The sequence below is a fragment of the Myotis nattereri genome, assembly GCF_964212035.1.
Source record: "Myotis nattereri genome assembly, chromosome: 2".
Taxonomy (NCBI): domain Eukaryota; kingdom Metazoa; phylum Chordata; class Mammalia; order Chiroptera; family Vespertilionidae; genus Myotis; species Myotis nattereri.
In genome coordinates, this window is record NC_138076.1 from 197,240,049 (window position 1) to 197,265,852 (window position 25,804).

The 25,804-nt window shown below is 36.6% G+C and overlaps 1 protein-coding gene across 1 annotated transcript in view; it reads left to right on the plus strand.

Annotated features, from left to right (window-relative positions):
• CFAP54 (cilia and flagella associated protein 54) overlaps positions 1-25,804 on the plus strand; it is a gene marked incomplete at its 5' end in the record, with an annotated part of 249,288 nt that overhangs the window by 65,154 nt on the left and 158,330 nt on the right. The window contains 6 exons of the mRNA XM_081083442.1: positions 3,481-3,657; positions 7,504-7,596; positions 7,852-8,037; positions 15,208-15,344; positions 19,423-19,570; positions 21,251-21,406. Of these exons, the coding sequence (XP_080939568.1) occupies positions 3,481-3,657; positions 7,504-7,596; positions 7,852-8,037; positions 15,208-15,344; positions 19,423-19,570; positions 21,251-21,406 (897 nt within the window). The remainder of the gene's footprint in view (positions 1-3,480; positions 3,658-7,503; positions 7,597-7,851; positions 8,038-15,207; positions 15,345-19,422; positions 19,571-21,250; positions 21,407-25,804) is intronic.

Genomic DNA, 25,804 nt, shown 5'->3' on the forward strand with positions numbered 1-25,804 from the left:
TGAGCTTTGCCTCCCACCCCAGCTTTATTGAGGTATAATTGAAAAATGAGATTTTAATATATTTAGAATGTACATTGTGATTATTTGATATATTTATTGTGAAATGATTACCATATTACAGGCTAATCAGGCTAATTAACACATTTATCACCTCACATGGTTGCTTTTATTGTGTGTGTGAGAACTCTTAAAATCTATTCTTGAGTACTTGAAATTTTCTAAATTTCAAGTACTCAATGCAGCATTATGAACTATAGTCACCATGCTGTACGTTAGATCTTTAAAACTTATTTCATTTTATAACTGAATGTTTGTATCATTGACCAGCATTCCCCTTTCCCCCAATTTTACTTCTTCCTTTATGATTTGGGTGTTTTTTATTTCATTTTCTTTTCTGATTGCTGTGGCTAAGATATCCAGTACCATGTTGAATAGGCGTGAAAAGAGTGTGTGCCCTTGTCGTATTCCTGATCTTAAAGGGAACACTTTCTATCGTTCACCATTGTTATGATGTTGGCTGTGGGGTTTGTCATATATGGCCTTTATTATGTTGAGGTATGTTCTTTTGTATGCAATTTGTTGAGAAGTTTTATTATAACAGGATGCTGAATTTTGTCAAATTCTGTTTGGGCTCTACTGAAATGATCATATTTTTTTTTCATTTTGTTAATGTGGCGTATTGCATTTATTGATTTGAATCATATTTATATTGACCCATCCTTGAATCCCAGGAGTAAATCCTGCTTAATCACTGTGTATGAGTCTTTCAATATACTGTTAAATATGGTTTGCTAATGTTTTGTTAAGGATTTTTCCATCTATGTTCATCAGGAATATTGGTCTGTAATTTTCTTGTATTATCCTTTTCTCGCTTTGGTACCAGGGTAATGCTGACCTTGTAAAGTCATTTTGGAAATATCCCTTCTCATCAAGTTTTGGAAGAGTTTGAGAAGGATTGGCATTAATTATTCTTTACATTTTTGGTAGAATTCACTAGTGAAACCATCCGGTCCTGTGTTTTTCTTTAGTGGGAGGTTTTTTGATTACTGATCATTTTCTTACTTGTTATTGGTCTGTTCATATTTTCTATTACTTCATGATTCAGAAATGTTGGTTCAAACGCTTTGTCCATTTTTAGTGGGGTTGTTTGTTGTTTTATATGAATTTATAACAGTTCTTTATATATACTAAATGCAGGCCTCTTAGCAGATGTAAGGTTTGTAAATATTTTCTCACTCTGTCAATTGCCTTTTCACTTTTTTGATGTTATCATTTGAAGCTTTTAATTTTTGATGAAATCTTAATCCTAGGTCATGAAGATTTACTCCATTTTCTTCTAAGAATATTTTGGCTGTCACACTTGGATCTGTAACTAATTTTGAATTAATATTTGTATTTGGTGTGATGTAGGGGTCCATGTAGATGTCTAATTGTCACAGTACTATCTGTTGGAAAGGCTATTTCTTCTCTATCATACATTGAATTTGAATGTTTACATAGGTTTTTGCTTTGGAGCTCAATTAGAGTGCTTTTGGCTTTTAATTTAATTTAAAAGAGGATTTTAACCCATTTACATGTATTATTATTGATGATATATTTAGTCTTATTTTGAATATCATTTAGGTCTTCTGGTTCCCATATTTTCTTTCTTTTGATTGCCTTTCCTTCAGGTATACAGAATAAGTGTTTTTAACTGCTTTATTTCTTCTTGCTAATAGGAAGAAACTCTCAATAATATTCATTTAAAAACCACATATACTAATAGTCTCATTGCTTGAGAGTTACATTTCAAGTTGCATTAAGAGTAGGTGTACAGTTCACTAGTATAAATGTAGATGATTGCATTATGAACTTTTTAAGGACAATGAAATATGATGATAGATATTCAGAGGATTTGATTAAAAAATGAAATGTCTCATATTAATATATAATAATAATGATAAACAAATTAGACATATATATGACACTACTGCCTTAATAACTGTTTTTTTTACTTAGCTTTATTTAGTAGCTATTTTTAAAATTTCTGCAAAATCATTCAGTGCTTGAAATATGTATACCACCAACCAAGACTTGAAGAACTATATATAACAAGACTAGAGGCCCGGTGCACAAAAATTTGTGCACTCAGGGGGTTCCCTAAGCCCAGCCTATGCCCTCTCACAGTCTGGGACCCCTCGAGGGATGTCCACCTGCTGGCTTAGGCTCGCTCCCCCTGGCAGTCAAACATCCCTCTGGCAGCCTGGAAGCCCTCGGGGGATGTCCACTTGCCAGCGGGGAGCAGGACTAAGCTGCAGTTGGAAATTCTTAGCACTGCTGAGGAGGTGGGAGAGGCTCCCACCACCAACACTCTGCTGGCAGCTGGCAGCCTGGCTTGTGGCTGAGCAGAGCTCCCCCTGTGGGAGCACACTGACCACCAGGGGGCAGCTCCTGCATTGAGCGTCATAGTGACCAGTGATTCCCAGTCGCTCTGCTGTTAGGGTCAATTTGCATATTACCCTTTATTATATAGGATAGAGGCCTGGTGCATGGGTGGGGGCTGGCTGGTTTGCCCTGAAGGGTGTCCCAGATCAGGGTGGGGGTCCTGCTGGGGTGCCTGGCCAGCCTGGGTGAGGGGCTGAGGGCCGTTTTCAGGCTGGCCACACCCCCTTCAGGGTGGGGGGTGTCGCTGGGGTGCCTGGCCAGCCTGGGTGAGAGGCTGATGTCCGTTTTCAGGCTGGCCACACCCCCCGGTGACCCAAGCTCCCAGATTCTCCTTTTTTTTTTCCAGTGCCTCCTTAAAAGGAGGTCAGGGAGGGCCAGGGAAGGCGGGAAGCTTGGCTTCCTCCACCGCCAGGGGCAACCCAAACCTCCTGCTCACTCCAACTCTGTGGCCGCCACCATCATAGTTGGGTAAATTTGCATACTCACTCCTGATTGGTTGGTGGGCGTGGCTTGTGGGTGTAGAGGAGTGGCCGCGTGATGGTTAATTTACATGTTTCTCTCTCTCTCTCTTTTTTTTTAATTGCTTAAAGTATTACAAAGGGTATTACATATGTGTCCCTTTTTTCCCCCCGCCCTTGACAGTCCCCTAGCCTCCCCTATTGTCTTATGTCCATTGGTTATGCTTATATGCATGCATACAAGTCCTTCGGTTGATCTCTTACCCCCCTCCCTCCTGCCCCCCAACCCTCCCTGGCCTTCCCGCTGCAGTTTGACAATCTGTTTGAGGCAGCTCTGCCTCTGTATCTATTATTGTTCAAAAGTTTATAATGGTCTCTTTTATCCATGAATGAGTGAGATCGTGTGGTATTTTTCCTTCATTGACTGACTTATTTCACTTAGCATAATGCTCTCCAGTTCCATCCATGCTGTTGCAAATGGTAAGAGTTCCTTCCTTTTTACAGCAGCATAGTAGATAGTGTTGTTTAATATTACTACAAATATAAGTGAAATTAAAGCTCTTGAAATATATTTTTCTGTTTCCACACCTTATTATAGGAAGCATATTCTTTAATTGAGAAGGTTGAAGTAGAACAAAATGCTCAATATTTGTATCTGAAAAATATGGAAAGTTCAAAAGAAAAGAAAAGCAGAATCCCTCCTCCACCTATCCTGCTATCCCGAACTCATTGTTCTGTGATGTTGAAACCTGCTCCATTTATTTCAGATGTTAAGGTATGTTGTCCACTATTATCTTTACTTCAGGCAATGCAACATAAGTACTGTTATGACTACAATGATTGATACTTTTATTGCTTTTAGGGCCTGACTAGTCTTATTTATAAGCACTGAACACTGGGATTAATGTTCTAATGTAGTAATTATACTTAGTTTCTTCATGATCTTTTCCTTTTTATGCTGTTTCCCTTTATGCTCTTTATAGTCCTGCTATACCCACATATATAATAAAGAGAAACAGTAGAGAAGCATTTGTAAGTATCTTCATCACCATGACAGAGTCATATGCTGACATTCTAGTGTGACACTTGAAGAGGGTAGATGTTATTCTCAGAGTCAATGATGGAGATGAATTTGGGGATGGTGAATTTAGTGGTTCTTTCCAAAGTTCTTCCAAGTAAATGGGGATACTTTTAATACAAACACACAAATGACAATTCCAGCTATATTATAAGTCACACATTTTTATGTATTTATTGAAGAATGTGCTCTTTTTTCCATCCTCAATGCCTTGGAACTCAGCCTAAATGTTACTGTAACTTGAGATTTTAGTTTCCTCACAAACATTTGGTTCTACCTAATTTATATTTTAAATATTACCTTTTCCTCTTTTGGATGATCAACAACATGCTCTTTGATGTTATATAAAAATTAAAGTTGTGTCTTTGATTCTTTTAGGACTTCCACTTGAGATTACATTGACTTGATATAGTGGGAAGGGCATGGGCTTTAAAGTCAGATGCAAGTTTAAAAATTTCAGCTCCACCTGCTAGCAGTAGGACTCTCTAGGAAATCTGACTATACTTCCTTAGGTGTTTTATGTTTTGTTGTGCTTTCATTTGTAAAATATGTTTACTGTGAAAATTAAATGAAGTATTATATAATATTCTTGGTATATTAACTTTTCCCCTCATATCTTATTAAATATATGTAGTAAAGTTTTCTAAAAGCAATTAATAATGTAACCATGATTATATGATTTAATTTTTATTTTTTCATAAACGTCCAGTGAGCATTGAGTATCTATCATTTATCAAGCAGTATAAGGTAATTGAGGTATAAAAATAAACACAAAACATGGTCTAGTGAGTCTTTGAGGAGTTTTAGACTGATGATAGATGGACATCAGTGAGAAATAATACCGTCTTCCCAATGCCTTATAATTGGGGGAATAGAAGTATCATTTGTCTTATGTCTAACTGCGCTATAATAAATGCATTATTCCAATTGCTAGCCATTTTAAGGTTCAACTTTGGATTTTTCTGGATATGTTGAAAGAATAGGGAGTCACTGATTTTAGAAATTTAGTGCAGAACTAAGACTGGATGATTTACCAAGAGATTTAGTTGTTGTTTTTCAAATGTTTTGGTTTATTTTACCAAAATCTTATTTTTTATGCATTTTAAATTAGTGACTATTTTATTTCATAATGCTTAAAAATAGGAAGACATGAGTCCCATATTTGACTTGTAGTTGTTGGACTTAGCACTTAGCACTTTATATTAATTTTTTTTTTGTTTTAAAAAATATATATTTTATTGATTTGAGAGAAGAAGGAAGAGGGTGATAGCGATAGAAGCATCATTGATGAGAGAGAATCATTGATCAGCTGCCTCCTGCACGCCCCACATTGGGGATCGACCCCGCAACCCAGGCATGCGCCCTGACTGGGAATCAAACTGTGACCTCCTGGTTCATAGGTCAACACTCAAATGTTGAGCCACGCTGGCCGGGCCACATTATATTAAGTTTATGTATGTGATACATTAGCAGACTTATATACTCTAGGAAATTACCGTCTGCTTCCTACTGAGCAGCACTAGATGGTGCTGTGGGCTTAAATACATTTTCTGGTTTGAGAATTCAGCCATCTTTTGTTTGATCAAAATCACTGTTAAGGTATTTGTTTCATTAAAATCTGTCTTAATAGTTGAAAGTGCTGATGCTATTTATGCATGTTTACTTCTGAAGTTAGTGATGATTTGTTTATGGTGTCATTACTCTTATGTAGATTCTAATCACACATTGCTTCTTATAAGTAATTATATAAACTAAGATGTTTTCATCTGTGGAACAAAATATAAAGCCTGCTTGTAAATATGCTTTTAGAGAGAATTTTACCCTTCAAATTCTGGTTGATAAATAGAGCTTAGCTTAGAGCAATAACGGTCTAAATCATAAGCATAAACTTTCTTTTTTTTCTCTTTACGAAAAATGGTTCATTTTTTTTTGCATGGGCGGTCAAGGAAAGTTAGTTTCTCATTTTTGTGTGAGATTCGTCTGATTTCTTTTCCCAACCTCCAGCTTCCAAATTCCTTCAGGACTCTCTGTCCTTAGAGTTCTCCTGCCTTTGTATACGGCTCCTTAATCACTTGAGAAAATTTTTTTGGAAACACAAAGTTTGGCCACCTGCACCAGAAATTCTTATTCACTGAGGCCATGCAGGCTTGGGTGTATGTAATTTTTTTAAATGATTGATTCTGTACAAAGCGTATTTTAAAAAGTGATTCTGCTGCATAGTCTGAGTTGAGAACTACTTGAACAGACAAGACACAATTAGGGTTTTCTGTTGACCCAGAAGAAGAGATAGCAGACTAAGCTATGAGAAGCCTTTGCTCCTTAGAGCAGTTTACATTTCGCTTGTCATCCAGTTTCCTTGTAATTTAGGAGTTGAGATGTTGTGAGGTGGAATCTATGGGGAAAAGGGAATGCCACAATGATGACAATTCCTCTGTTCTTAACCCCTGGTCAGTATGGCTCCTAATAATGCTGGTTCCTAGGTATCAACTTGCTCCCTTTCCTTATAGTGAGAATAGTTCATTACAATAAAGGATTTCCATTATTTTGACATTTTGGCAGAAGGGCCATTGTCTAGGCATTTAATCAAGTTTAAGTTTGGTTGTTTTAGTAGAATGTGCATTTTATTTTTGGTTTATACCAGGGGTCCTCAAACTTTTTAAACAGGGGGCCAGTTCACTGTCCCTCAGACCGTTGGAGGGCCGGACTATAGTTTAAAAAAAAACAAACTATGAACAAATTCCTATGCACACTGCACATATCTTATTTTGAAGTAAAAAAAGAAAACGGGAACCAATACAATATTTATATTTGCATGTGGCCCGCGGGCCATAGTTTGAGGACCCCTGGTTTATACCTATATTTAAGAATTATCAAAAGGATATCAGAAAATGCATGCACTGGAGAAAAGAAATTACCCATAATCTTACCACTTTATTACCCCAAATCTACCACTATTCTTATTTAGGAACATTTCCTTCCAGGCTTTTTTTAACATGTATTTTTATATTTTACATTAAATACTATAGTTTAGTATCTTGCTTCTTTTTCCACTTACTTTTTTGTCATACATTATTAAATAAAATATGAAAATCATTCCAGTGTTGGTCTTTTTTTCCATCAAGATTAAGTCATCTTTGGAGCCACTCTCTGACACTCTCTGACCTTGGGCCAGTTATTAAACATCTCTATGTCTTCATTTTCTGTAAAGCAAAATGACAATAGTAATCCCAACTTACAGTGATGTTGTGAATATTAGAAAGCATATGTAAATTTCCTAACAATACTCAGCATGTAGGAACTGCTCAGTTAGTGGTAGTTAAAATAATTAATAATGAATAATATTTTATCCTGTTAGTCCCAGGTAAACTAGCCTATATTTGCCTTTTTAAAAAAAGATTAAACCTAAGTACTTTTGTAAACCTAGATGTCATGTTTTAAAACTTGCATAGTTACATTTTCATTTCTTTGCCACATCCTGATAAAGGAAATTGAATGCCTTGTTAAACAGACTATAGATACTGGGCTTGTCTCTCTCCTCGGCAGGTGTCGTGGTACTGCATTTTGGGCTGCAAAGCAGAAGGGAGCCATGGAAAAGTGAGACTAAATAATAATCGTCTCCCAAACTCAGGAGAAGCGGTATGTCAAATGAAAAATAAAAACAAAACAAACCTCTAATTGTCAAGAAATCTTACCAAACATCTCACTTAATGACAGTTTTTTCCTTTATGAAGTCATTATCATTTCAGTGAATTTCTCTAATTTCAACTTGAGTCTGACTAAAATCTAACAGTAAATGAAAAGGTTTTTTTATATATAAGGTTTACTTAACTATATACTTAAATTGACATTACTTTAATTTTCATACATAACTTGGAATGTTTTTGTTAATAGATACCAGCGGATGGTAAAAGCATTTTTGAAGTGAAAGGTTTGGAAACCAATGAAAAATATGTCTTTGCAATTGCTGCTTATTCTTCTAACGGGCAGCTTGTCGGTAATGCTGTTGGGGAGACAACTAAACCAATTCTGATTTATCCACCTCTTTCTGCTGTTACTGCTCGGATGTTCCTGACGCAGGTACAAGAGATTTCTGTTCATATTTTTGTTCTTTACATGTTTTTCCATTGAGCAGTTATTAAGTAATTTCTGATGGGGGGAAAAAAATCACAGCAGATATTCTAAAGCTCCTGTAATACATGTTTTCCATTATTGCAATTTAATCTCATAAAGCAGGAATAATTCCTTCTCTTATGAGTTTGCTTTTTATAATAACAGTTTTTCCTGGAATGAATATATATATATATATATATACATTAATTTTAGAAATTTTGGAAAATACTGAAATGAAAAAAGAAAAAAAAATGTTATCTGTTATTCTATCATCCAGAGAAGCAGTTCTTAACCTGGGGCAATTTTGGCCCCCAGGGGACATTTGCAGTGTCTGGAAACATTTTGGGTTGTTAGAATTTAGAGGGGTGCTATTGGTATCTAGTGGGTAGAGGCCAGGGATACTGGTAAGCATTCTACAATGTAAAGGACAGCACTCGGCCCCAATAACAAAGAATTATCCAGTCCAAGCCCCGACTGGTTTGGCTCAGTGGATAGAGCGTTGGCCAGGTTCGATTCCAGTCAAGGGCATGCACCTTTTTTGCGGGCACGCTATGTCTCTAACTCTCTGTCCCTCTCCCTCCCTCTCTGTAAAAAATCAATAAAATATATATAAAAGAAGAATTATCCAGTCCAAGATGTCAGTAGTGCCAATGTGGAGAGAACAGGAGATATACTTTCATCTGTGTGTGTATATATGGGTGTTATACATGCACATACATACATATGAATTATGTCTATGTAATTTTAATCATATTACTGTATATTCTGATATTTTCATTGTAATATATAACTGACATTTTCCCATTCCATTAAATTATTCTTTTAAAACATAATTTTTAACAGCTGCATGGTATTATCTTTTGTATAGCTAGATCGTGGCTTGTTTAATAATTTTTCATTGTTGGACAAATTTAAAGACCTTCCAGTCCTTTGCTGTTATAAGCAAAGCTGTGATGCACATCTTTTTATATAAACCTTTGCTGTATTCATGATTACTTTCTTAGGATAGATTTATAGAAGTGAAATTTCTGAGTTAATAGGGACAGGCAGACCTGAGTTTAAATTCAAGCTTCTCGCACTAGCCACGTGATAGTGGACAAATAACCTTCATCTGTGAAGTTGGAATGATAATAGTAGCTACCTCCTAAAGCGAATATGAGTATTAAGTGGAGCTATTCATGTCAGATGTTTAACCAGAGCATTTGTCACACAGTAGGCACTTAATAAATATTATTGTTGTTTTTAGTTGTGGATATATTCATGAATTAACATTTTTGCTGAAATGGTTACCTGACTTAAAGCATGTCACCGGTGAAAAGGATGCTAAGAAGAGTGTGACTCATTGACCTAAGTCTCAAGCATCTAATTTTAAACCTATTATTGACTATAGAGATAATGGCTATTCTAAATTTTATTACATTTCTATTGTGCTATTTTTTCTCTTAATAGTTGATTAGTATTATAAGCGAAGATTTTAGTGGCTTTTTATATGATCATTTTTCAAAGAAAATTAAATTGAGAGAGTTGCTAGGATTTGTCTAGCATTGGTTTAGCATATCATATTGGCTCATAGTTTTCTGATGTTTTGATTTCTTTGGGATCTGATATATTTCCTAATTTGCGGTGATGGAGTTATTTCAAAAAGAGGAATAGAATATTTTTTCAAGGCCTAGTTTTTCTCCAGGGAGTGGTTTGACTCTTCTTTGGGATTCACTTGGCAGAACTTTCATTGAAAATTAATAAAACGAAGTCTCAGCTATACTGTCGGGATAATGAGAAATGTCATAAAGCAGTGACCTGTGTGTCTTTATTGATACCATATTTGCAGTACTTCAGTTAGTTTATGACAGTTTATGAGCATCTGCCTCATAACATTAAGTGGCTAAAGCAAAATTTTCTCATTTAGTAAATCTCCTTATTTACAAAAGTTTAAAGGTTCTAGCAAGAAAATAGACCTTTCTCTTGGAATTGTAATTTATTTTCATGAGAGTGGTTTTTAATTTCAGGATAGTTCTGTTCTTTAAAAAATATTATAAATATTCTTGTAGTACGTTATGGAGATATTTCACTTACTGCCTATTATTAACTTGGGCTTGCGATTTTAGGTTGCACTTTTGCTCAACATTATTCTTAAGAAAATTAATAAATTCAGGTGAATCTTTAGTAGATATTCCCTTAATTCAGGCTATTTGAAAAATTGTTTTGAGGAATCTATATGAATGATATATTTTCTGTGCATATTTTCTAATTTCCTTCTTTTTAAAGCCTCATTTCTTTTTATTCTTCCACTTTAAGTTGGGAATGACTAGATAATGTGATATGAAATATTGAAAATTCAAAATCTGTGAGCAGAATTTTAAATAAATTTCTTGGTCTCTATTTCTCTATCTGTAAAATGGATATATACAAAATGCCATATACTGCAGGATTATTAAACTATTAAATCCAATAGTGAGTGGGTACAATGGCTAGTTGAACAAAGGAAACGTGGAATATAAAAAACTATTGTGTGACAAGCATTTAAAAATGCATTATTCCCTTTATTATAATTACTCTATGAGGGGGTATTATCACTTTCATTTTATAGTTGAGGAGCCTGAGATTAATTTGATTCTTCCTCTGCCAGTCCCAGTTAATTCCAGAAAAGGTGTCTCAGGGAGGTTAATTTACCCAAGGTTACTTGGGTAGCAGATGGTAAGCCTGACACTTGAACAAGCTCATGCATTTTTATTGCTCTGTCAGGTTCCAAGGAAGTCATGTGTTCGATGTCTATCATGTGCCCAGTTATTCTAGAGCCTGCATCTCTCCCATCTTTTCTCTGCCTGGGTTTGGTGTTGTTCAGTGGGTCTTGATGATCAGCGTTGGCAGGAGAATTTGATGCTGGGACATGAATGCTTTGTCAGTAAACACAATGGTGTCAGGCTAAGGGGAAATAAAGTTCATACATTTTTTTTTCACTTCATATATGAAGTCATTGATATTATTTGATTAATAGAGTTTTGCCTATGACTATTCAAATAATAAAAGAAAAAGCTATCTGGTAAAAAAGATAGTTAACACCACTTTTAAGCTCTTTAAGAAATTTCAACTTTTTCCTCTTATCCTCTAAATATGACTACTCGTTTTATACCTATTTGCTTATTGATGAATTATTTATTCACTGTCTGTTTTGTGTCAGGTTCTATGCTAGATGTCATTTCTTCTTCCTTTGAAACATATATAACAACCCTTGTTTAGATAATTTTGACTTACGGTTTCAGTTAAGACTTCGTAAGTAGGGGAGCCAGCCTGGCGTTGGGAATACACCATGGGAAGGCTGTAGAGCTCTAAGTTTCATACCTTTGGTTCCCTCTAAATATGCTTTATTTTTCTTTCTCTAAAGGTTTAATTTCTTTACCTCTCTATCTTTGGAGGAAAAATAGCACCTCATTAATGTTTATATATCCCTCAAATTTAGCTGTAAACAGAGCTGCCTCATAATCTTCATTCCAAATTCCTGGGAGAGAGACTTTGACTTGCCTAATATAATAAAGAATCTGACCTCTTTTTTGATGTTTGGCCACCGACTTGGTCTTAAACCTCACCCCTCTTTTTCCCTTTGGCCACACAGTAAGGCAGGCTGATAGGGAGGTCTGTGGGCCTACCTTATCTTTGGTGCCAGCAGGAAATTTAAACCTTCCAGGTGGCAGGAACTTTCCTTATTCCTGCTGCCCAGCTACTAATCAAGGGCCAACCCATTTCTTCTGCTTTGTCCAAGCCAGCCCAGACCTGTGTGTGCCTGCCAAACTCTCCTTGGGAATCTTGTGTGAATAATAAATTTTCTTTCAAATTCTCCAAGTGTGTCCAGGTCATCAGCCTTAACCTCAGAACCAAAATTAGGGTTGGGATCCATCTTATTTTGAAGTGGGGGCTATAAAACACTCAGCTTAGGTCAGGCACTCACTCTGGGCCAGTCAACTGTATTATAGTACAGTGCAACCTCGGGGTATCCTCTTCTGTGGAAAAGGATGCATTCAACACATTATTCAATTCATTTAACACCTTGTTACTGAGTGCTTCCTCTGTGCCAGCATTGCTCCAGGCTAGTTATTCAAAACTTGAGCATGAATCAGTGATCAGGAATGCTAGTTAAACCGATTGCTGGGTCCTTCTATCAGAGGAAATAGGTAGTTCTAAAGAAATATAAAGTGGAATATGGTAAAAGGAAATGGAAATGTGAAGTGGGGGAATGGAAGGTTGATTACAGTGTTGAATAAAGTGCTCAGGGAAGACCTCACTTAGAAAGTGAGGTTTGAGCAGAGACTTGAAAGAGGTGTGGGAAAGACTCTTGGAAGAAGAGCATTCTGCAGAAGGAGCTAGAGCAAAAGCCCTAAGATATCCAGAAGTGCACCTGGTATGTTTTATAAATAGCCAGGGGGCCAATATGGCTAGAGTAGAGGGACGCACGGAGAGTAAAGGGTTGGTCAGAGAAGTAAAGCTGAATGGGTGGGTAGGGGAGTAGATCATGAAAAGACTTTTAGGCCATTTTAAGAACTTTGGCTCTTACTTTGAGTGGAATGGAGGGTTTTGAGTAGTGGCATGATATAATGTGACTTATATTTTCAAAGCTCACACTGACTGCTATACTGGAAATAGACCATAAGAGGGTAAGGGTGGAAGCAGAGGAATCTTTCTATTCCTATAATCCAATGAGAGATGAAGGTGGCTTGGCCAGAGTGATAGAAGATGATGTGATGAGAAGTGGCCAGATTCTGGATATGTTTTGAAGGAGGAGTTAACAAGAATTCCTGATGGAATGAATATAAAGAGAAAACTGAAAGATGACTCTAAGATATTTAGCTGACCAACTGCAAGGATATAGTTGACATGAACTGAGTTGAGGAAGGCCATGGGTGGTGTAGATAGAGGCAGAGAAGATCCGAAATTCAGCTCAGGGCATGTTGAGGTAAGATATTAGATATTATTAGATATTTCTTACTTATCAGACTGATTGGATATTCAGAGAGTAGTTGGATATTGTTGAGTAGTTAGATGTATGAATCTGGAGTTTAGGAGAGACAGAGGTTTGGGCAGGAGAGGGATTTGAGACAAGTCATGTGCCCAAACTATGGAGCTGGATGATATCACCAAGAAAATAAGTGCAGACAGAAAAGAGAAGAGGTTCAAAGACTGAAGCCTTGAGTTGCCAATATAAAGAGATTGGGGGAAAGAGGAGGAGCTTGTACAGGCAACTGAAAAGGAATGTGGCCTTTGTAGTGAAAAGAAAATCAAGAGTGTGGTGTTCCGGAAGTCAGGTGAAGGTCATGTATCAAAGTTCATACTATACTTCATAATTACATCAGTCTTTAGTACTGCTTTTTCATTTTAACCTCATCCCCTCTATCATCTGTTCAGCACATCACTACCAGTTAACCATCTTTGAACAAGCTCATATCCTCACCCTCCTCTGTTAACCCACAAAGACTGGTTATTGTATAAACCATAGTTTTATCAAAGTATCTTTTCTTGTTTCACAGTGTTCACTAATTGAATAAATAACATGATTTTTCAAAAGGAAAGGACATTCAATTACAGTTTCACCAACCCCATTATACATCATCTGTTACTACTTCCCATGGAAATCTTAGAATTAGATGGTGTTTTAGTGACCACTTAGTCCAAATCCTTAATGTGAACAATGCAGCCCAGAAAAGTGACTCAGTGTCCACTTCAAGTCTCTGCTCCACTGTTTTTACTGAGTGTCAGGCTCTGTACAAATTATTCAACTATTCAATGCCCCATTGTCCTCATCTGAAATACGTAGATGGTAATAGAGCTTACTTAATAGAGCTGGGGTGAGGAGTCAGTACAATAATGCATGACATCTTTAAATATTTCTACCTTATTTTCAAGACCTTCTGACACCATGTCCCACTTTACCTGTCCAATCATATTGCCCACTTTTCTCCAAATTCTGGCCTGCCTTTCCATTCTCTCCTAACTGCACTATGGAGATTTCCATTAATGGACCTTATTCAGATTCTGCCTAAGCTATGCTCATCTGAACCTTATCTCTTCTTAGGGGTCAACTCAAGCCCTGCCTCCTCCTTGAAGTCTTTATTTGTTCTTTTCTAAGCCTCCACAACTATTATGTTATCATTTGTAATTTTTCTGTGATTTCATGTGTTTTATGTCTATAACTTGATTACAGTTTCATGGATTAGGAGAGCATTTTCAGCTTTGAAGAATCTATTTTTATGGTGCTTAGCACACAGTAGAAACTTCATAAAAGTTTATTGGTTGATTTTGAATGTTGACCTGGCAGATTTAAAAAGTTCTAGATCTGTAAATTATTCCCTGGAGTGGAATATGACCTAGCAACATGTCATTTACATACTTAATTCAGTGAATTTACTAGTATACTTTATATTTTATCTGCTTCCATTAAGAACTTGAAGTAGCATATAACTTGTGGTGAGATTTCATATTGCTATACATAAAAAAATAGAATGATATTTAGAAATATCTTTAAAGAAATATATTCTACCAAAAGAAATAGGTAAGTTGATGACTTTTTTCTTCTGAATGTTTTGGTTATATGAGTAAAAGCAGTTATTTTGCCTAAAGTTGAATGTGTTAAATTTAAAATATATCATGGCTTCTTGGAAGCATCTCTGTTTTATTCTTCACTCTTTTCAGCTGTGAACCCTTTGTTGTACAAAAATTCCGAAAGTGTCAGTCAGAAGCAGAAATGAATGAAGTATATTTCATATTTTGGGTTTGGGAAATCTGATTGTTTCTCTTGGAACAGATTGTTCATTATAACAGTGTCTATAATAAATGGAGTGTGCTGCTGAGATAGATGGAAATGAAATTAATTTGGCTCAGATCTGATCTTTGTTTTGCTTATGAGAATTTGAAACATCCTTACAGAGTTTCAAATTTCCATGCAATTCAGAAATAAAAGAGATTTCAAAATGTGTCCGTCTCCCTTGCCGATGGCCATCATTACCTTACTGTGGCACTGCAGAACAGAGCCGCAAATGTGAATGACTGTATATGAAATGAGTACGTTATAGGACCCTAGCATAACTCTTGTTTAAAATGTACTTTTCACAAATAAAAATATTGCATAAGATAATGTGCTTTCTGTTGTAGGTTGCCTATCAGATTGGTAACTATGAATTGGCTAAGAAAGTTTTCTCACCAGTCTGGGATTATTTTGTCACTTCACCACCTCACAATGAACAATCTGTGGTTTGTTTAAGCAGTATGATGACTATTACACAAAGAAGGTAATTAGAAATACTCCTTCGAAATATTAATTTGCCTTTTGAAATTAAATGTTGAGTGTGAAGCCTAGAATTAATTTATTTTTAATTTCATGTTAAGATAGCCCATATAAAACTTTCTGATCAGTTTTTAATGAGTATATACATTTCAAGGTCTTGAGTCCTTGTTAGAAACTTCTTTGTTAGAATCAGAAAAAACACTGCAGGCATATGGATGCATTCTGAATATAAGTTAATGAAAGTTGTGATGTAAAAAAATACCAAACACTAACCAAGGTAATGTCAATTATACTATAAAGCACAAATAGCATTGAGAATTTTTAAAAAATATATTTTTATTGAATTCAGAGAAGAAGGGAGAGAGAGATAGAAACATCAATGATGAGAGAGAATTATTGATTGGCTGCCTCCTGCATGCCCCCTACTGGGGATTGAGCCTGAAGCCCAGGCCTGTTCCCTTGATCGAAATCAAACCTGGGACCCTTCAGTCTGCAGACCTACGCTCTATCCACTGAGCCAAACCAGCTAGGGCAGGAATTTTTATAACAGAGAAAGGTCAAATTCAGGTTAAGGTTTGAGTCTGATGGGTGGAGACTGTTAGGGTATAAATGCTTTTCTTTGCTTGAAGAGCTCTCAGAATTAGACTACCAGCAACTGCAAATAGGCCAGTAGAAGCCACATATAAAGCCACAGGCCATACTTTGCTTTACACCTTTTTTTTTTCTTCTTAAAAGAACAAAGTTTGCCTAGCCAGCATGGCTCAGTGGTTGAGCATCATTGACCTATGAACCAAGAGGTCTCGGTTCAATACCTAGTCAGGGCACATGACCGGGTTGTGGGCTCAGTCCCCAGTACGGGTCCGCAGGAGACACCTGAGCAATGATTCTCTCTCATCATTGATGTTTCTGTCTCTCTCTCCCTCTCCCTTCCTCTCTGAAATAGATAAAATATATTTTTTAAAAAAGAAAATAAATTTAAGAGAAGCTTAAGAAACGAGGATTGGTATGATTTCAGGCTGTCTCAACAAGTTTGAAAAACAACATTCCCCTTCACCTGCTTGTTAATGCCTGAAATTTCTTTAATAAGAAGACAAAACCCTTCACTTCTGAATCAAAGATAACGAGCTTAAAATGCAAATTCTGGTTGAGTGAAGACATGGATGATCCTTATTCAGATCTAGATATAATTACATTTAATTAAAAAATGTAGACTTAGCATTTAATATGTCCTAGGTGCTATGCAGGATGGATTTGAGAATTATTTTTAGAGGAGGAAGAGAATATCTTATGTCACTTGTAAGGATAAGAGAGAGAGAAAGGAGTGAAAGTTGACTGGGATTTCCAAGGTTACCTGACTGGGAGGCCTATTACATTTACTAAGGGAGCATGATAGGACAGGTAGAACAAGTTTTTGGACGAAGATAATGAATATGATTTAAAATATTTTGAGTTTAGTTTTCTAGCAGGACATCTTTGTAGATATGAGATATCAGGTAGGTAGTTGGATATTTAGTGCTGACATCTAAGGAGAGCGGTCAGGGCTAGAGCTGAAGATTTAGACATTTTCATTGAGGTCATCATGGAAATTTTGACAGGGGATGACTATTTAGCTGAAAAATAGAGAGCTGAAATTTTCACCCTGGGTGTGCACACATTTAAGAGACAGAAGCAGAAATGGCACCAAGGGAGGCTATTGGAAAGAAGCAGACCAGGAGGTGAAAGTTTGGTAAAGTATACTGCCAAGGGCAGTGAGAGCATCACCATGGAGGAACACGCCAGCAGTACTGAATGCTAAGTGCAAGGTCAAGTAGAGCAGCTGCATAATAGAACACTACAGAGAGACAGGGTAGGATGTAAACTAAGAAAAAACTTTTATTTATTTATTTTTTAAAGATATTTTTATTGATTTCAGAGAGGAAGGAAGAAGGAGAGAGAAATAGAAACATCAATGATGAGAGAATCATTGGTTGGCTGCTTTCTGCATGCCCCCTACTGGGGATCAAGCCAGCAGCCTCCTACTGGGGATCAAGCCAGCAACCTGGGCAAGTGCCCTTGACTGAAATTGAAGTGGGACCCTTCAGTCTGCAGGCTGATGCTCTGTTCACTGAGCCAATCCAGTTAGGGCTAAGAAGAGGCTTTTAGAGTTGGCAATTAGGAGGCCATTGTGGAGTTTAAGATAGTGATTTTTGTGCTATGATGGGACAGAAAACTTTTGCAATTGACTGAGGAATAAATGAAAATGGAGAATTGTAGCAGGCAGACTACTCATGTGAAGTTTGGTGGTAAAGAGAAGAGGAAAGTGGGAAGAAGCTTGAGGGGGAGGGCAAGCTTAAGGAAAGGATTTTGGAAGGTAGAAAGAAGGGAGTCAGTAGAGAGGGAGAGACTGAAGATACAAGAAGATGCAGATGATGATGATACTATGCTAGAGCCAGAAGGACATAGGAGCACATGGAATGGACAACAGGGGGTTTAGAACATTTGTTGTGGGGAACGTGAATAAGGTGACATCAGGACAACTAAAAGTGTTGATGAGAGGCACTAATGACTCAGTTGCTGTCACATAACATGAATTGTAGTAGAGCCCAGTTCCTTGTGTTGAAGGGCCACTTTTGATTCATCCTTATATCCCAGATCCTAGAATAGTGTCTTATACAAAGTAAGTGTTCAGAAAATTATAGTTTGAATGAAAAAAAAAAGAATGAATGAGAATAAACAATAGAAAAATTGGACAGTGACATCTATACAAGGGCAGGCAAATTGATTATTGCATAAAATATGAGGTGCAGAATCTAAAGTGCTACAGAAGCCACTATTGACATGACTATCAGAGTCTGAGCTGGGCAGAGAATGAGAGGGAGCCAGGAGGAGGTGATAGCCTGGACTTACTGCATATGTCAAGGTTCTGATGGTTAGCATGAGGACAAAGAGAGTAGGAGAACTAAAATTCTCCTGGCAAAGATAATTTTAGAGTTTAACCTAGTGGTAAAACAGACATTCATCAGGTGTGAATTACTGATGCTAGACCAGCCGTGGGCAAACTACAGCCCGCGGGCCGGATCCGGCCCCTTTGAATTGAATAAAACTATTGAAAAAAAAGACCGTACCCTTTTATGTAATGATGTTTACTTTGAATTTATATTAGTTCACACAAACACTCCATCCATGCTTTTGTTCCGGCCCTCCGGTCCAGTTTAAGAACCCATTGTGGCCCTCGAGTCAAAAAGTTTGCCCACCCCTGTGCTAGACTCTTTCTTGTTTTATAGGAATAGGGTGTATGGAGAGTAGATGAACCTGAAACTTAGAATCTTAGAAGGGAGGGTTTGCTACCAAATAAGACTAAAGGGTAAGGGAGGGAATATTGCAAACAAAGAAGGATGATTGTAGAGTTCCCAGTTTTGCCAATGGTTGGCACTGTTGACTGCAACTTAGAAACGATAATTAGGAATAATGCAAAAGTTTCTCTCTCTCTTTTTTTTTTTTTTAAATATATTTTATTGATTTTTTACAGAGAGGAAGGGAGAGAGATAGAAAGTTAGAAACATCGATGAGAGAGAATCATCGATCAGCTGCCTCCTGCACATCTCCTACTGGGGATGTGCCCGCAACCCAGGTACATGCCCTTGACCGGAATCGAACCTGGGACCTCTCAGTCCGCAGGCTGACGCTCTATCCACCGAGCCAAACCGGTTTTGGCAAGTTTCTCTCTCTTGACCCCACCCCACCCCCAGCCAATTCTACTATAAATGGCCCTCATTTTCATAAAGTTCATTAATTAATGGGTCTATTTTCCAAACTTGAATATCTATAGTATTTTCTTTATATTGATAAAATAGAACTTTATATATCAGAACCAGAAAGCTTTGACAATAGTTATTTTTATGTATCAATGATAGCTCAATTCTTTTAGTTGTGAACTTGTTAAGGATAGTCTTTGTTTTTAACTTAACACTGTACCAGAGTAGCTCTTCCACAACTTGGGATCATTGTTTAGATACTAAGAACAAATCATTCTAAAAAGGCAAGCTCACATGCTAAATAATTTTTATATTTAAACCTGTAATGTCATTTACTCCTTTTTGCAGATTACATTCAGAGATTTTGGCAGAGACTTCTTCAATCCTCTTAAGCCTTTTTCTCAGAAATATTTTTGTAATAAGTGACATTAAAATTAAAGAAGAAAATCTTTTCTGTGATAATATCAAAGGCAATGAGATTTTTCCTGCTCAACAAGTAAGTGAATTAAAAATGATTAAAAATGTGTCAGTTTTCCTTTATTTGTTTCTTGATGTCTCAATTTCATGTTTTTGGGGAATGTAAGTCCTGGTTTGCGAATGGACTGAGGAGCCCTTGTGTATTTGTGCTGATTTGTTTGATAGTCCATGTAGGATTCACAGGTTTATCTTTTCTTTTTTCCCCCCAATTTATATGGGATCATATACATTTGTTATTCTGCACCTTGACTTTTAAACATTTTTATAATATATCTTGGACATATTTTCATGATGGTACATATAAATTACCAAATTCTTTTTAAGTTATAACATTGCATTCCTGTACAGAGGCAGGAATTTAACCTATGTCCTATTGGTAGAATCTCAGGGAGCTTATAAACATTGTCCTATGTACATCTACAACCTGATTACACTCTTGCTTTTAATAACAATCCTACTTTTTTTTTCTCTTTTTAGATTAAAGTTACTTTTTTCACCTTAGATACATGGAGGCTTTTGCCATTGTTTTTGGTTAGGCTATTTTTTAAAAATATATTTTTATTGATTTCAGAGAGGAAGAGAGTTGGAGGGATAGATAAAAACATCAGTGATGTGAGAGCATCATTGATTGGCTGCCTCTGCATGCCTCCTATCAGGGATCGATCCTGCAACCTGGGCATGTGCCCTGACCGGGAATCAAACCGTGACCTCCTGGTTCATAATCCAACGCTCAACCATTGAGTCATGCCGGCCTGGCTGTTAGGTTCTTTTGCAGTTGCTCTTTTCTACCCATGCACTTATTCATTAGTTAATCAATAATTTGTTGTGTGAATTTGTACTAGTTTTTATGAATATGAAAGTGAAAAAAACATGATTCTTTGTCCAAGGCAAGTGCACAGTCTTGCAGAGCCCAAGTACTTATAACCATTAGTCTGTTCCTACTATACATCGTATTCAGTTTCTTCTTTCAGCATCCAGTCTGAAAAGAAAGACAATTTTGAAGTACTTCAATGATTTTCAGAATGCTAGGCTAGTATTTGAGTAATAATTTGTTGTATGGAAATTTCTGGTTACCGCTCATACAGTTTTATTTGTAAATAATCTTGTATGTATATACATAGCAAAATAATTAAATCTTCCTCAGGAAAGGGAAAGGAGGAGTAAGATAAGATTCTTATTATTTTTAAGTGTCATTTAATCACAAAAGCCTATCTTCACATTTTACTATCATTTTTACTTATGTAGGAGAATTATAACAGGAGATTAGTGTGCTCTACTGAAACTTTGCTATTTTCTCACAAATTCAGAAGGGAAATGGGACTCTGTTAATCAAGTGGGGGCAATATTACAGAGAGATTATATTTTAATTATTATTTATTATAATTTTTGCTTTTGCAACAACTGTTTTTTCTTACATTAAAACATAGCCAAGATTTTATCTTACCAGTTACAAAGATTGGTTCTTTTTCTGTTTCACAAATACTAGTGGTATTTGTATTGTTTTACAAAAAATCCTGAAGTTTAATTCTAAAATTGTGTTATCCTTGTTTAGCATTATTTGGGAGTTAGTGTTGTTCCTGAATTTAGATTTTTCATCCTGTTAAGCCATAGGGATCATATTTCCTACCTTTGTTTTCCTTAGACACATTAGTGAAGTACCTGATAATTAATTTGTGTAACAATACCTGTTTCTTTACAGATTGCTAGACTAATTGAATGTGAGAGAGTGTTAGTGGCATTGGAACTTAGCAACTACCTAAATGATTCCAGTTATTCTCTTCAATCTGTGACTCAATGTTATGGCCTCCTTGCTCCTATAATCTATCACAATATTGTTTTGGTACCTGTCATACAGGTAAGGGCATTTCTTCCTCTTCTCCCCCCAGATAAGGGTATTTTTACAAAGGCAACTCAACAGTGCATTTTGGAAAAGAAAAAACAATGTATCTCTTATAAAGTACAAATAACAAGTATTTTATGAATTGTCATGAGTTAACTGAAAAACATTTAAATGATTTAAATGATATGTCTGGGCAGACATAAATAAGGACTTAAAATGTGTTTCTTTGAAAATATTCAGCCCTAGTGCTGTCTATATTTAAATACTTTTCCAGGTTTTTAAATTTCATTTCAATTTTTGTGTTCTTGTAATGTTAGAAGCAATAGTATTTATTCAAAGCAGTGGTTAAAGCTATCATCTTGGAGAAAAATTGGTGGATGACCCAAGAAAACATGCTTGATGTCTCAGTGATGGAGAAGTTAGAAGATACCCTGGCTGAAGGGATTATATTAGTTGTTGATGCTACCAAACAAATCACCATAACTTAGTGACTTAAAACAACACCCATTTACTATCACAGTCTCTTTGGGCCAGGAAGCTGAATGTGGTTTAGTTGGGCTGCTCAAGGTCTTATCAGGCTGAAATCAGGGATGCAATCTCATTTGAGCCTTAGGGTCCTCTCCCAAGCTCACCGGTGGTTGAAAAAATTCATTTTCTTGCAATTATGTGATAGGAGGTCCTTGGCTCCTGAAGGCTGACTACCAGTTTCCTGCCTAACATGGCACTTTGCTCCTTCAAGGCCAGCAGGGAAGTCTCCTCTGCTATCCCCGAGGAATCTTATATAATGAAATACAGTCATGAGAGTGACTGCACCATCACCTTCACAGGTCTTTCCTCCACTCAGGAGGAGGGATTAGACAAAACTTACACATCAGGGGCAGGGACCTGGGGACTATTTTAGAATTCTTCCTAGGACAGGGAAATAAGGAGAGAAGAAAGATTTTACTGCTGATGATGCATAAAGTTACTCATCATCACCATTATTGTCATCATTATCATTGGCTCAGATTTTGAGAGCCAAGATGATGTCAGTGAACTTACACAAAGTGTAAAAATTTGACATTCACTATTGAAGAAATTAATCAGAGATCTTAAAGAAGTTAACAAATATTCACCTCGGAGTGCCTCTACTGGAGTATAGACATGACTCCTCCTCCTGAATTCCCCACATCTAGTAGTTCAGCTGCTCAAGAGGTATGCCTCCAAAATCCAACATCTAGACCAGTGATGGCGAACCTATGACACACACGCGAACTCATTTTTTTGGTTGATTTTTCTTTGTTAAATAGCATTTAAATATATAAAATAAATACCAAAAATATAAGTCTTTGTTTTACTATGGTTGCAAATATCAAAAAATTTCTATATGTGACACGGCACCAGGTTTTTCAAAATGCTAACACGCCGAGCTCAAAAGGTTCGCCATTACTGATCTAGACTAATAGTTGGCAGCCTTCCATGTCACTTGTAAATGGATTGAAGCAGTATTTTCTTTTTTTTATTGATTAAGTTATTACATATGTGTCCTTATCCCCACATTACCCCCCACCCCCCACGCATGCCCTCACCCCCCTGTTGTCTGTGTCCATTGGTTAGGCCTATATGCTAGCATATAAGTCCTTTGGTTGATCTCTCCCCCTTACTCTCACCCTCCCCTACCTTCCCTCTGAGGTTTGACAGTCTGAAGCAGTATTTTCAAGTGTAGAATATTTTTCCTCCTGAATCCAAAGGTGTCTACCTGTCATTGCCTTCTCTGTTTAAGAGATGAGAGATGCCAGATGTCAGACTTACTTTGGAGGGGGTGTCTCAGTATCTCCCAGATAGTTACTTAATGTGTCAGGCCCTGAATCTTCAGAGGGTTTATTTCTACCCTTGGAGGGCACGCATCATATTCAGGTCTTTAGTGCACTTGCCATTTCTTGCTCATTAGGTCTGATTGACATAATGTTACTAATATAGTGGTCTAATGTTTTGTGTTGAGAATCACCCAGAAAGTTCATATCCTTTCATAAAATATTATGTCAGAAGGTAGGAGAGTTATCATTGCTCTGGGGCAAGACTCTAAATGTATATTCTTATCTGCCCAGTGTGAATGGGAACGTCTAGTACTTCTTTCCTAGAGAGTGGAAAAGAAAACATTAACCATATCAATGCATGCCTTGTAATGTGCTCTAGCAAAGAATCCACATTAGGAGCGGCAGTTTGATTGGGGCTCAGGCTGGTTGAGTTTAGGATAGTCCACTGTCATCTTTTAGGATCCTACTGACTCACGATTCTTTTAGCTACAGCTCAGAATGCTTATTGCTGTGAGGGAAAACCGAGGAATGGAGTGCATTGTTTAGAATAGGAAAAGGTGAGTGGAACAGAAAGAAGATTCTAGAAGTAGGCCTCAGTATGTATGAGAATGTAATGTATGGCAGAATTGGCATCCCAATTTAGTGGAAAGAGAGTGGATGTTTTTAGTAAGTTGTAGTGAAACACCTAGATATTCATTTGAAAGAAAGTTGAATTTGGTTCTATTTGTGCCATATTAATAATATCGAGATTGTAAATACAGACCAAAGCAAAAAATGTGACAAAAAATCCCAAGAGATTACCTGTGCAATCCAGGGTTGGAGAACCATTTCTAAGCAAGACAGAACTCTTAGAAACAACAAGAAAAAAGACATATTTGACTGTATGTTCAGCAATCTATGTGTGAAAAAAGGGACCATAATAAAGGTAGTACAACGTTTATGGATTTGGAAAAAATATATCTAACACTGATGAAGGATAAGCATACATAACAAAAAGTCTTACAAATCGACCCTATTATAACAGAAAACTGGGCACAGGATACAAATAGGTAGTTTATCAGAAAAGCAAATCCACGTGGCTGAGAGACATATGAAAGCTGCCCAGACTCTGATTATTCATATATGTGCACATTAAATGAACAATCTCATATCAGTGGCAGGATGGAAAAGATCTGTAACTCTTATTGCTAGTGAGGATGTGGGGCATTCTCATTCATTAATGGGGGGAATGTGAATTGTTATAGGCATTGGATTTGGTAAAGCAATCTAATTTTAATGAAACTAAATCTAATTTTAATTAAAATTAAAAACAAGTATACCTGACAGCAATCCATCTACTAGTAATTTATCCCATAGGATAAAATCACCAGTTGGTGAGATGCTTCTCCAAGTTTCACCCCTTCATTCCTGGATCCATGTGTTCTACCTGCTGGGGACCCAGTACCACATAATTGTCATTGACTTAGAATGTTGACTATGCCCTAGAGGACGGTACCTCATCCTCACTGGTTATCATCTCAAAGCTGGCACCTCAATTGCCTCTCCTACTGGAAACTGAGCCTGTATAAGGGTATTTACTGTGGCACTCTTGGTGGTGGCCATAAAACTGGAGACAAAGAGAAAGTGAAGTAGCAGGAGGATGGCCACATTGCAAAATCTCAATTCTAAAACTGCAACATGGAGATTCTGGAAGTGGCTGACTAAATTACGAGTGATCCACAGTAAATAACTATGCAGCATTAGAAATACTATATAATGAATTGCAGCTAAACATGTAGACTTGGAGGGATTTTTTTCACAAGACTTGGTTGAAGGAGAAATGCACAGTTCACAAAAGCGTGTATAAGTCCTATTTTGTAACCTAACATCAACCCTCTTATTATGTACATTTAGTATTTACACACACACACACACACACACACACATTTATTTGAGGCAGGAAAAAATGACACAACTTGATGTTAACATGATTTGGGGATATGATCTGGTAGGGCAGGAGAGGGTGATGGTAGAAGGGAGTAATTAAAGAAGCATTTAAAAAACATGTAAGTGTACTGTGACAATAGTAATACTATTGTTGGAATGGTAGTTTGAAGAAATTAACATATTAATTTTTCCTTTGAGATAATCTGAATAAAGAATAGATTGATGCAATCTCAATTCAACTTTTCTGATGGTAGTATTACTTATAGTATGAAGCAAGGAGAATAGAAGTAAACATCAGAATTAATTGTTTCCCTGGGATATGAATGTTTGGTTTTAATTTTGAAGGAAACTAGTATTCCAAGTACCTGGTATCAGTATATGTTTAATATGGTATATCTTTCTCCATACGGTTTTTCAAGGACCTCCTATGCCTGGGTGTGAGCTTAGTGTTTCTTATACCCATGTAACATTCTGTCTATATCTTTTATGGCACTTGATAAAATATGCTTTGTTTTACAGTTATTCATGTACTTATTTTATTCTCCCCACAGGTTTTTAAGTTACTTTAGATGAGAGACTGATCTGAAAATTGAACATACCAATTTTCTTTCGAAGTACATTCCTCTATACTTGATAAACAATTTATCAGTCATTATTGATAACAATAAAATTTAATGCCTTAAAACTTGCA